The 12,398-nt window shown below is 37.0% G+C and overlaps 1 protein-coding gene across 4 annotated transcripts in view; it reads right to left on the bottom strand.

The window, feature by feature from the left end:
• The window catches only part of LOC113642901 (F-BAR and double SH3 domains protein 2), a 91,095-nt gene that overhangs the window by 7,262 nt on the left and 71,435 nt on the right, over window positions 1-12,398 (bottom strand). For all 4 annotated transcript variants that reach the window (XM_027146727.2, XM_027146813.2, XM_027146906.2 and 1 more), the window contains 4 exons: window positions 7,218-7,334; window positions 6,171-6,275; window positions 4,730-4,891; window positions 641-775 (listed from right to left, as the gene is read on the bottom strand). In XM_027146727.2, coding sequence (XP_027002528.1) covers window positions 641-775; window positions 4,730-4,891; window positions 6,171-6,275; window positions 7,218-7,334 — 519 coding nt within the window. The remainder of the gene's footprint in view (window positions 1-640; window positions 776-4,729; window positions 4,892-6,170; window positions 6,276-7,217; window positions 7,335-12,398) is intronic.

Below are 12,398 nucleotides of genomic sequence, written 5' to 3' on the forward strand. Positions count from 1 at the left end.
TGTAACATTGGAACACCTGCTCAGAACAAACAGACATTCTGTGTTTTTTTTATACCACTTTAAACAAATTCCTTGTCGGTCACTGCTCATGACTCGGAACTGCATCTGCGTCACACCTAAGTGTCTAGTGCCTCAATTTTAGAATATACTTTCTCTGGCCAATAAGCATAATGTTTTTAAATAGATTTCTTAACCGTTTGATATACGGCTGATATAATCAATATAGAATTTATATAACTGATTTTTTTTACACTACATATACAGAAACTTTTAGTAGTATCTATCTGATTAGATGCAAAATACTCAGGATGCTAACTAGCTAGCAAGCAGAAGCATAAAGCAATGATGTAATGTCTGCTGTCATGTATAGATGGTGCTGAATATGGAAAAAATAAAACCTTAAGAAAATAAAATGTTGAATTGCCTTTGTGTACACGTAAATAGCTTTTACTAGTTTTTCAGTTATGAAAGAGAAAGTTTGTCAGATGACAATGACAATATGGTTTTGTAATGACTCTTACAACTATAACTAGACATAAGCCAAGACTGAAACAGACAGGACGGCAGAAAAGGGCGTGTTTAAAACCACACTGGTTCAACACCCAGAACAAATAAGCACGTGTGTGTTTGTGTGTGTTACCTTGTAAGAGTAAAGAACTTTACAGGTGAGTGGATAGTTCCTCAGTGTTCCTGAGGGACTAGAGCTGCTATCATCAAATTGCTCCATGTTCTCCTCCAGTTCCTCTCCTTCGTCTCGGTCCAAGTCCACCGTGGTCTACAAAAACACATCAGCCAAACATTTAGGAAACCTTCTAACCAAATCCTGACTGTCCTGAGATGTTTAAATGCTGTCTGCACACCTGCTCTCAGAAGGTCAGCTTAGTGGAAAAAAGTCTGACAGAATAAGGCCACGTCTTTATGCGTCATTGGGACGCTGGTTTTCAGTCCATTTCCCACCCACCTGACTGGCCATGCTATTGGACTACAGCAGATCTGGTGACCATGACCCCGCCCCTACCCCCACTGATCGGAACTTTCAGGTACGATTTAAAATAAGTCAGAAGGATTAACAGCAATGGGACAGGTTTTGTCACGTTTCTATAGGAGAGCTGCAACATAAAAACAGAGATCTGCTTGAAAAAGAAAGGGAAATTTTGGGAAAACTGATCTGAAGTGAGACATGACAGGTGAAACAAACAGTCCCTGGGAATGTGTGCTAGAATAACATTAAGTAAATACTCTAATATTGACATGGAATAGTAGAAGATTTTAGAGAACAATGTGTTTCTGTAAGACACTAGGCAGTGTCAGGAATCTTCTAGTCTTTTACAGCATTTACATACCACAGCCACCTGGATTGTGAATGAATGAATATGCAAAGAGTTGATTTAAAGGCAGCGCTGGTCAGTAAAAGCTGCCTTTTATGGAGTTATTTCTATAAGGAAATCTATTAAACAAATGTATTATTTGTCAGCAAATAATTAAGATGAAAATAAATCTCATTTGAAAGAAAATATATATCAATATTTATAGTTTGTTATTATTAGTTACACTTCAAAATTAAAATACGGACAGTGAAATATGACTGAACATATTAACATTATCATATTTGCTCAAAAACAACAAAAAAGCTTTTTAGCACTATACATCATCTTGGTCTTATCTTCACCAAACTATAACCTGACTTCCAACCTCTCAAAAGGTCACAAGAGGCTTGTGATCATTGTTAATAATGTTGTCATGTCCCATTATAATCTATGTACATAGCCTCCAACTAAATTAACTTGAGGCATAAATCAAGTTTCACGCTTGACCTACACTACAGGCTGCTATGTATTGAATGAGTTATGAGCACATTGAATTGTTAGGAGCAGATCAAGATCAACTTTGTTCAGGTGTGTTTCCCCTCAAGGCACACCCAGAAGACTTAATATTAAGCAGTGTTAATTCAGTATAAAATCCATTTTTCAGCAAAATTTCCAGCACAACTACATCAAATACCAGAAACTAGTTCAGAGATTTGAGCATTGGAAAATAGATTTTTTTTGCACCTACAGATTGCTTGCAGAAAATTTTATTCCGATTATTTGCAATTATACAAGATCATGGAGGCTGTAGAATCAATCTGGCAACCCACTAACTGTTTGGTCAACTGCGATTGCTCCCACAGTGGTCATCTATTAGCTAACGCTGCAGTTTCTATCGTTGACCACTAGAAGCAATAAATACTCTGTGGAACTAAATTCAATTCAATTCTGATTGTATAGCGCCTTTAACAATAGACATTTTCTCAAAACAGAACTTTACAGAACATACCTAATATAATACCAGAATTATACCTAATTAGCAACCCTGAGGTGTCTGATACGACTGTGACAAGGAAAAACACCCTTTCATGGAAGAAGAAGAAACCTTGAGAGGAACCAGGCTCAACCAGTGTAAATGTGTGTATTCAGAATCCAGAACTTTTTAAAATGTCTGTCTTGCATCCACTTAAAAGATTCATAGGAAAAAAAAGAAAAGTATTTTTCCATTTTTTTCCGTCCCACTTTTCTTAGTTTTAGTCAATTTAGAACTGGCTTCAACTAGACAAATATTATAATATTTCCAGACAAACAAAGTACTTTATTTATGATCTGCCTCACTGTTTGCTCACAGCAACAGCAGCTGTTGAATGAGAAAATTCTGACCCTTTTTGCTTTCCACTTTACTTATTTATTCATTGTTATCTGTCCTTGATAACGCTCTCATTCAAGTTCATTGCTTCTTTCTTGATTTCTTGTTTTTCCAGCATTTCTGACCCACAAATAATTTGTTCTTCCATGACATTTATTTCAAACTCGTTTATTGTGTCTGGCATTTGAGTCCCTTTTTCACCTTTACTATAAGTCCTCAAGTGCTCTTGTCTGCCTTTGCCTCTCTTGCCCTTATTCGCCCTGCTATATTGATTCTCTCTCTCTCTCTCTCTCTCTCTCTCTCTCTCTCTCTCTCTCTCTCTCCTACGTGGTGCAAGCTGATGTGAGATGAATACTAATTGAATTGGAAGGACAGTTCAGAAAAAGAGCTCAGGATCCAAGACAAGAGATGAACACACTTCTAAAAATCTGACCTCATGATTACTTTCCTGACTGTAAAAAAAAAAAAAAAAAAGGACAGAATTGTTGCATTTAAACAGATTGTCTTAAAGCCGACAATCAATCTGCTTTAGTAGTTATCAAGCTAAGGGTGATAGTGGTGAGTAAAACTTCATGTCAGCCACTTTTCCATGATTTTGAGTCTCGGTGCCACTAAGTTGTTCTTTATTTTCCATTAGTTGGTGTCTATTATTGTATTTACAATACTGTAGGTACAAAGAGTGTGAGTTTGTGTGCCCCAGGACATAAAGTGAACAACTGGTTGAAATGATATGTGGCATCGGATCACTGTGATTATAAAGTAATCAGCAGATGGCAGCAGTGTGTGGGGAAACACTGACTTTTTCACACTTAAATAAGGCTCATAAGCATCATGAAGCCAGCGTTCATCATTCAGACTGTTGTGTCTGAAGAGTGGCATTCTTTTCTCATCACCTGGGTATCAATCCTCAACGATCTTTCAGCTCAGGGCTGCCATTAAAGCATGATGAATGATTATTGCACTGGAGAGTGGAAAGTAAAGCCGGCCTCTCTGTATGAAAGCTGGTGTCACCTGAGCATCAGCAAATGCACGATCACAGGGTGTGTGTGTGTGTGTGTGTGTGTGTGTGAGAGAGAGACAGAGAGAGAGGTTAGTGCTGATCTATCTTAGACTCACATGTGTGTTTGTGTGACCAGTGTTTGATCAGATATGTCCTTGTAAGCAACCTTACTGCGGTGTCATGTTCCATATCAAACCCTAGTCACTGTATAGGCTGCCTATACAAATCCCTGTCAAGTCCAGGACCATCATCAGTCCACTGTGGACATGCTCCAAATATCACACCCTAATCATTATTTAGACACAAACACCTTTACATCTCACCATTATCAATCCACTGTGGATAACTTTATAGGGGATATTGTGTTTAAATGGCACAGTGCAGAACTATTTCAAGACTGTGCTTCATTTTATCCATGGTTTTAGTCCAAAAATTGCAAACACTGCCATAATAATGAGTGTGTGTGGTTTAGGACACTTCCACAATAAGCTAGGTTCTTCATGGTGAAGCTTATGTAACTCTGTAATGCTGTTTATGTGGCTTATTTATCAAATAAAATATGCCGTTTGGGACACAGCAGAGTGATGATTTTTAGAAAAACACATTTTTGGAGGCGTTTGTGTGACCTGTAGTGTGTGCTTTGGGACACATTCACAGTAGATTGATTATGCTGAGGCCACTGTAATGCAATTTGTGTGGCCAATGTAGTGAATATTCTGTGATTCAAAACACATCCCTATTGTATCCCTTATGATGGTGAGATGTTTGTGAAGTCTCATGTAGTGAATAGAATAAGATTTAGAACACATCCACATTACACTGATCATAGGGAGATGTGTTGATGGTTTATTTGCGGCACTACATTTGTGTTCGAATGCTATTTTCAACACCGACTGTATTGAGACAGGGTAGTGTTGGATCTTGAGCCTAAAGAATCACCAACATAGTTATTATGGGATGGCAGATTGCAGTGACAGGGGGCTATGAAGAGAAGTTTCTGTATTTTGGGAATACAGTATAATTAATTAGATAAAATGTTTACTAAAAGCTTACTGAAAGTGTGGGATCATGGGTAGTGAGGGTGGGCAGTGATGCCCAGCGCTCGTTCTCCAGCTCCTCCATTACTTGGTTCATGGCGCTCTTTAGCCACGTATCCACGGAAACGCCGACCTGCCTGAGCAGGTCCAGTCGAGCCTCTGCTTTTAGCTTCACAGTCTTGTACATGGAGAAATAGAATGAACGTCAGTTTACAAACAAGCGTATAACATAAACACACACACACGCACACACACACACACACACGCACACACACACACACACACACACACACACACACACACACACACACACACACACACACACACACACACACGCACACACACACAGAGGAAGTGTTACAGAAGCATGAGCATTCAATAACCCTGCAAACAACCATCACCTGCATCCTTCCAGAAGTTTTCGTCCACAGTGACATTTAGAATTAAAGGCACACAAAAGTCTGCCGTCACTCTTTAAAAATAAAAAGAAGCGTCACTCTTTAAAAATTAATTCTAAGTACACTTCCTGTCTGTTCTTGACTGACAAATGCCGATTACATCCTGTGTTTATGACCGGCCACCAAAAAAAGAGCAAAAGCTTAATATTCGCACTCTTTCATTCTTCTTTAATTCCTCTCCTCACCAATGGTTATCCATTAGTTCTTAATGGGGCAATTAAATATTCATCGGAGACTAATGGAGGATCAGGCAGAGAGAACTTATTTTAGCTGAATAAAGAGAAACATTAAAGCAGTTCATTTCATGGTGCTTCATGAAGGGCTCTCCATTAGAATGTGCCCTTTAACCGCAGCAAAATGTCTTGAGAACATAAATATTGTAAGTATATTACAGACAGTGATACAACATTAAACAGTATTCAGCTGGGTAGTTCTCTCTAAGCTTGTTTTTAGAATTCTAGCAACTTTCCCACATTATTTGTAGACTCCAGTCGAGTAGTTTAAAAGTTGTATTTCAAAGTACACATTCCGATCACCGATATCACACTCGAATCCAAATTATAATGTAAACATTTCTGAAATATTATTATAATGAAACTAATTTCTGTATTGTTCAGATACCATTTGCGATGACGACAATTTTGCTCTACTGTACAGTCCTGGTTTGACAACCTTGGCTAAACTACTAGTGCAGTGTGGCATATAATGTACATATCTAGATAAACACCCAACTACCTGCTCAGAGCTCACTGGAACTGGAATGTCTGTGCTCAGATTTTGTTGAGTGACATTCATTATAAATATCAGTGAATATCTTACATTATGTAGCTAGTCACATTCAAAAGCAAGCTTGCTAAAATGAGAAAAACTGAAAAAAAGGGAGCTACAACGATCAGAGACGAGCACTTTTCCATTCTATTTAAATTTTGTTTTTTATACATCTACAAAATTCCTGAGTTCAAGAAAACACCCCCACACACATACACCCCTGATCCTTACCTCAGCTTTACGAATGTGCTCTCTGGCCTCCTCTATTTTGAACTCGAGGTCGTTGCGGCTCTGTTCTGTAGGAGGAGTTCCCTGTCTCTCGCACTCCTCTAGTGCCTGCAATTACAAACCCATCGCTGATGCTCAATATGCATCCTCCACCAACCAAGGGATTATCTTTACAAATGAGCTGCTTGAAATGGAAACTTTTTATTGGGAGACCTTTCCCCAAGTGGAACTATAATTATATAACGCAGCGTCTAACCATGACCCAATGCCTTTCCATAACAGTGTGACCAGTACTGGGCTCTGACACTAGTATAGAATCAAAGCTACTATTAACAATGTGCAATAAGAATCTATAAAGTGTTTTCCCCTTTATATGGATAATAATGTCTCCTAGATAATGCCAGTTGCTGGCCCTTCTCTTCTTATGGATTAAGAGCATACCCTCCTATTGCAAATACCTGCTATTTGGACAATAACTGCATTTCAATGTGGCTCTGCTGCAACCCATTGATCAAAGTGAAATGCAATGCAACAGGGAATTACATTCACTCGAGGCACAAAATAATTCCATTAACAAATTAAATCAATTACCTGCTGAATGTTTTTTTTTCTAGAATAAATTTAGAAATGCAAAAATGTTTGGTTTTTCAATGCATCACGCCGTCTTGATTTTCCATCTTAAACAAAATTGCACAGTAAAATGCAATCATGTGGATTGCTTTTTAAAGGTAGACACCGTTTACGTCTCATGCATTAAACGAGCATTAATCTGCTGATTGATTGTCATTCGGTTGTCATCAGAAGTAAGAGCAACAAGCAATCGGCTTTTCAGCCAGTGACTAACGTATAGTGCTAACATCTGTGTGTTATCTCTTATTTGTGTGTGATACAGTACATCACCTACCAATATGAGTGCTTTTATCTGGCTCATAATATGCACTATAAAGTGTGTATTCATATAATGCAATTACACACAAAGATTAAAAACCTTATATGACTGCTCTGTAGTTATATGAATTATATGAATGTGTGTGCGCATGTGTGTCTCACCCGTTTATAGTGAATGATATTTTTGTGCTCTCGGGCTACACGTGTCGCCCATTTCCTGGCCTCTTTGTTGAGGCTGTGCTCCTCCGTGGTGCCAGTCTCCGACTCCAGTTGCCGGCTCTGTGATACACACACACACACACACACACACACACACACACACACACACACACACAAAGAAAAGCATGTACACCGGTTACCAAGGTGACAGACATCAGTTAGCAAACATGAACTTGTCCAACCTAAAGGTCATGCTAGCTCCATAAGGGGATCCTACACATTATTTAAATTCCCTTTCCTCACCGAACCACCAAGACCAACAATTCATCCCCAGGAACATGCAGGAATGAAAAGACAGACATGCAGAGAGACAGACTGTCATTAAGTTCACATGAATATCTGTGATGTCTGGGAATCCTTTAAAACCACTAATGTTAGCTGCCGGTTGTAAAGCTTTAAATGCCAGATACTACCCACCATTTCCCATCTACCCAGTCTACTTGCTAGCCTGAATTTAGATACAGTTATTTCCAAGAACCAGGAAATAAATGCCAGCAAAAAGTGTGCTATTAATTATTTAAGCAGTTGCAAACATTAAAGTTTGAACTGAAACTGATGTCAAGACCGGTGCTCTGCTTAAAAGTAATTACTGAGTGGTGTTAAAACAAACCTGTTTTAATTGAACATTTTGTTCATAATTTTATTTGTTTTTGTTTTTTTTTTTTAGATTGAATGAGGTTTTTTTTTATGTGTTTTAGCTTGGGAAAGAAATCGGTCAATCCAGGAATACAGGAGTTTTTTGTGATTGCTGAAGCCAAAAAGTGAATGAAAGAGGGACGTCGCTGAATTTTGCTGTTTTGTGATGACGTTACACAACGTACTGTATCTTGGCCCAAAATGAAGGAAAATGCAAAGTAATTAAAAAAAATTGTAAGCTCCTCTGAATATCAGAGAATATCGCTTGATTTTGCAATAATCTCTAATATTACAAAATCGTAGAATCCTGGTGGGACTAAATTACGATAGAGAATAGACTAGAATAGCACAGAATAAAACCTCTAAAACTTTCTTACTAGTTGCTATATAAGAAATAATTATGAATGGGTACAGTAAAGGTAAGAATATGTATGTATGTCTGTGTAAATGTAGCAAAACAATATTGGCAGTAATAGTGGCTCAGATGTTCAGAGCTGCAATACTGGCAACTAAAACACATCGGCATTAAGATAAGAAAGATAAGCAAATAGCATTGTTTTGGAAGTCTGGCGTCTGTATGCACCAAAGTCTTGCCAGTTAACACAGTACTGAACACTATTTGGTACATGAAAACTACACTCTATATAAAATAATAATGTTTCTCTATTTCTCATGCATCCAAATCTGAATGAATGTTTGAACATGTAAAATGAAAATGAAGAAAATAATTTCTCACTTGATAGCATTTAGCTACTTAAGTTTCTGTCTGAGATAAAGGTCACCTGCAGGAATTATCATCAACATTTCATGATGGGATTACAAACTCATCTCCAGATTACGTCGGTTTCATTTCACTCTTGCTCATACTGTAGCTTCACCAAGACATGTGAAAAGCACAGTCTTAAAATTTTTAGGCAAACTGCCTTTTTTTCCCCCCACACCGTCACAAAAAGTTTCTAGCTTCCACAAATGATGCCACAAATGCTTGTTTATAAGTAGCTAAAATTTGAAATTACGGTTATCAACAGAGGGTAAAACACATGTCTCACACTAAACGCCAACAGAGTCCTGACTTAATTTTATTGCCGCAAGTCTACTATAAAACATTTGTTTACACTGATTGAAAATGTCTGATAAGTCCCTTGCAATTCAGTTGTCATAATGGAAAGCCAGTGTACTGGAAAAAAGGGCTAAAACTGGCCCCATACACATCATATCTTTAATGACCGATCAAGAGTCAAGATCAAACTGTAGCCTAAGAAAAATATAACGGCTGCCTAGAATACTGATTTAAGTGCCGATCATCAGAAACCTCACACTCAGAGATCATAAATGCACGAATGATAAGACACACATGTAAGCAAGGCTCTGCTTCAACAAGACTTCCTGTTAAGGTGTGTATATGAGCGTGTATTATAACGATATGATATTGAATGTCTTTGTCTCGATGAGGATCAATGCAAACTGCATTGGACAATTTAACAGCAGCAGAGAACCCAACATTAGTCATTGGACACAGGAAGCAAAAAGCGCTGACTACATCAAATTGTGTTAAAGACATCTGAAGACCAACACACTGAAAATGTGTTTTTTTTTTTTTTTAAAATTCTGTTGTGTTTTCCTTAATGTGTGTCTGTGATTAAAACCACAGTTAAAAAAGAACAACTTCTGGTGATTCTTCGTGCATTTACAGACAGACTTAAATTAAGGTTCAATTAAGAAACGTCTTATAATCTCGGGCTAACGCGATTATAAAAGGCTACAATCATTATCACTCTAATTAAACACTTGAACATACATTTATATAGTAGATAATATCAGCCTGCAGGAATTGACATCTTCTCAAGTTAAAATGTCTTGAATGTACTCAAAATGGTCTAGTATTTCCTATTAAAAAATCCAAACCAAATCGAAGATATTAGAGCTATTTGGAAACATATGTATATTTTATTTTATTTACATTTTCTTGTTCTAGTGGCAGATTTTTGCTCACTTCAAGATATAAAACGAATACAATATGTCTAGAAATAGGTGAATGAATCCATTTTAATTATCAAAGGTTTGATAATAGGTATTGTGTTATCTTATAATAAGAAAGAATAATATATAGATTTCACTAAATTCACGATATTGTCGAGATTTCCTTTCAGTGTAGCTCTTTTTTGTAGGGTTAATAAAACTCTCAGACGCTTTAGGATTTCATTATGATCTGAGATGAAATTCCACAAAGATTCTTGGTTTAATTGCTGTTCAAAAACATGGCCAAAACCTGACAGTAACAGTGTTGGTGTTATATACACTTTAGTACTTTACAGAGGTTTTTTGCACATGTAAATAAAATGCAGTAAATATATTCTGCCTTCAGAAATCACTAAATTAACCATTTTCTACATAAAATAATTTACTATATAGAGCACCACACTGTAGTGAATTAAACAAATACATTACCGGGTTTTAAAAGCCTTTACCTTTAAATATACACCAGTAGATTCAGATACACTGTGCAGTTTATAATGAAATCAGCTGGCCAGTTTTTCTAAGCATCTTGAGGAAACTGCCACAGTTCTTCTGGAGCCTTCATCACAGTCGCTTCTATTTCCTTAAACTTTTTGACTGCACTTATATACCATGTGATAAGTGGTCTACTGTGTAATAATATTTTCCGAAAGTTTAGAAACATTTTCTGAAAGTTTTGTGTGAAAAGTTGTTTGGGAAACTATTATTTAGTTATTTAAAATGATCAATTAAAATAAAATGTGTATAAAAATTAGGGTGGCAAAAACCTTTGCATAGAACTATATGTAACAAGATTTCTGTTGTAGCAGGAGTCTTCCAAAACTGTCACTAGAAGATCACCAGGTCGTATTGTGCGACTGTGTATACAATGCTGAATACAAACTAAGTATTTTTGTAAAAACTGATTTCTGCTTGTCAGTGAAACAGGACAAACGCAGATGAAACTAAAACCCATCCAATTCCAAATCCTTAAATGATGAAAGTGGCTATTTAATGAGCTGTGAATCTATCAATTCTTCCTAACCTTGAAGTGTTCACTTGAATAAATGAATCACTTAAATTTAAACAGTTTACATGCCGTATTATTGCTGTGAAATAAAAAGTTCCTGTCTGAAAAAAGCCTTACAGTTCAAAACAGTTCAAGTCTGTCACTGCTTACATCTATGACATATTAATCTTTATTGTTCTTTATATTTTTTAAAAAACAAAAACTTTAAAAAGGTTGAAATTTTGTTTGGCTTCCACTCTGGTTAACGGATTCCGACATGATGCCACAATACCATTCAGCTACCTGATGTTTGTCTTGTAGTGGGATTTATACCTTGTTTCATTTTAATATAAAGCGAGTGCTGCAGCAGTATTTTAACTATTTTGTATATCCAGCTCTCTCACGTCCTCACCTGCTCAAACAGATCGGCTTCCAGCATCTCCACGGCCAGTGACGGCCAACACGCTGTCATCCGCTGTCAGATCGTTAAGTGCAACAAATTCCGGAACTTTCCATTCCGAATGTCCATTGATTGAACTCTCCACCACTACTATGTTGGAGTTCTCATTACTATGACATTGAACATCATTGTAATTGTGCTAGCAATAACAAACGTCCCCCTGTGACATCAGTGGGGTACACGATCGCCAGCTTTTCACAGAAAAGATGAAAGAGCAGCGCCACTGAGCAAATGATTGCTAAAATATTTAATGGGTTTGAGAGTGTGTGGAAAAAGAAAGCATGCTGAGGGTGATTTACAAAGAATAATTGTGTGGATTACATCATGATATATACGTAACTGAGCTTTCTGTGTCCTAAATTTGTTCAGATTTTAAAGAGACTCCTTGAGGAGTCACGATGAAACTAAACCGAGTCACACATTTCTCAGAGCGTTTCCGGTTTATCGCAAGTTACAGACTTTGAAAAGTGTCAGAAAAACGTCAAAGTATGAATGTATGTATGATATGAATGCAAAACAACAGTATATGACTTGTTTCTGACTAGTTATACAGTATGTAAATAAACACCTTTCACAGAGCTGTAAATGTGTGATAAATATCTACAATTATGCTAACATTACTGATGAAATAATAAGGTGATTATTTTAGGAGCTCGTTTGGAGATACTAAGGCATAATCTTGATAATCCTGCTGAAAACATGCAAACGAGAACACATTACACCTATATTGGCTTCCCTTCATTTTAGAATTGATTTCAAGATTTTACTTTTAGTTTTTAAATCATTAAATAAGATTGGTCCTAAGTATCTTTCAGACCTATTAAAGCCATATGCTCCATCCGGAGCACTTAGGTCTGCTGGGCAACTGCTTTTAGTATCCCCCAACGCAAGATTAAAGAGCAGAGGCGACCGTGCCTTTGCAGTAGTGGCCCCCAAACTCTGGAATAATTTGCCTTTGTACATTAGGCAGGCTCCTTCACTTGCTGTTTTTAAATCACATTTAAAAACATATTTGTATGGTGCA

Source organism: Tachysurus fulvidraco, chromosome 13 (assembly GCF_022655615.1).
Source record: "Tachysurus fulvidraco isolate hzauxx_2018 chromosome 13, HZAU_PFXX_2.0, whole genome shotgun sequence".
Lineage (NCBI taxonomy): Eukaryota > Metazoa > Chordata > Actinopteri > Siluriformes > Bagridae > Tachysurus > Tachysurus fulvidraco.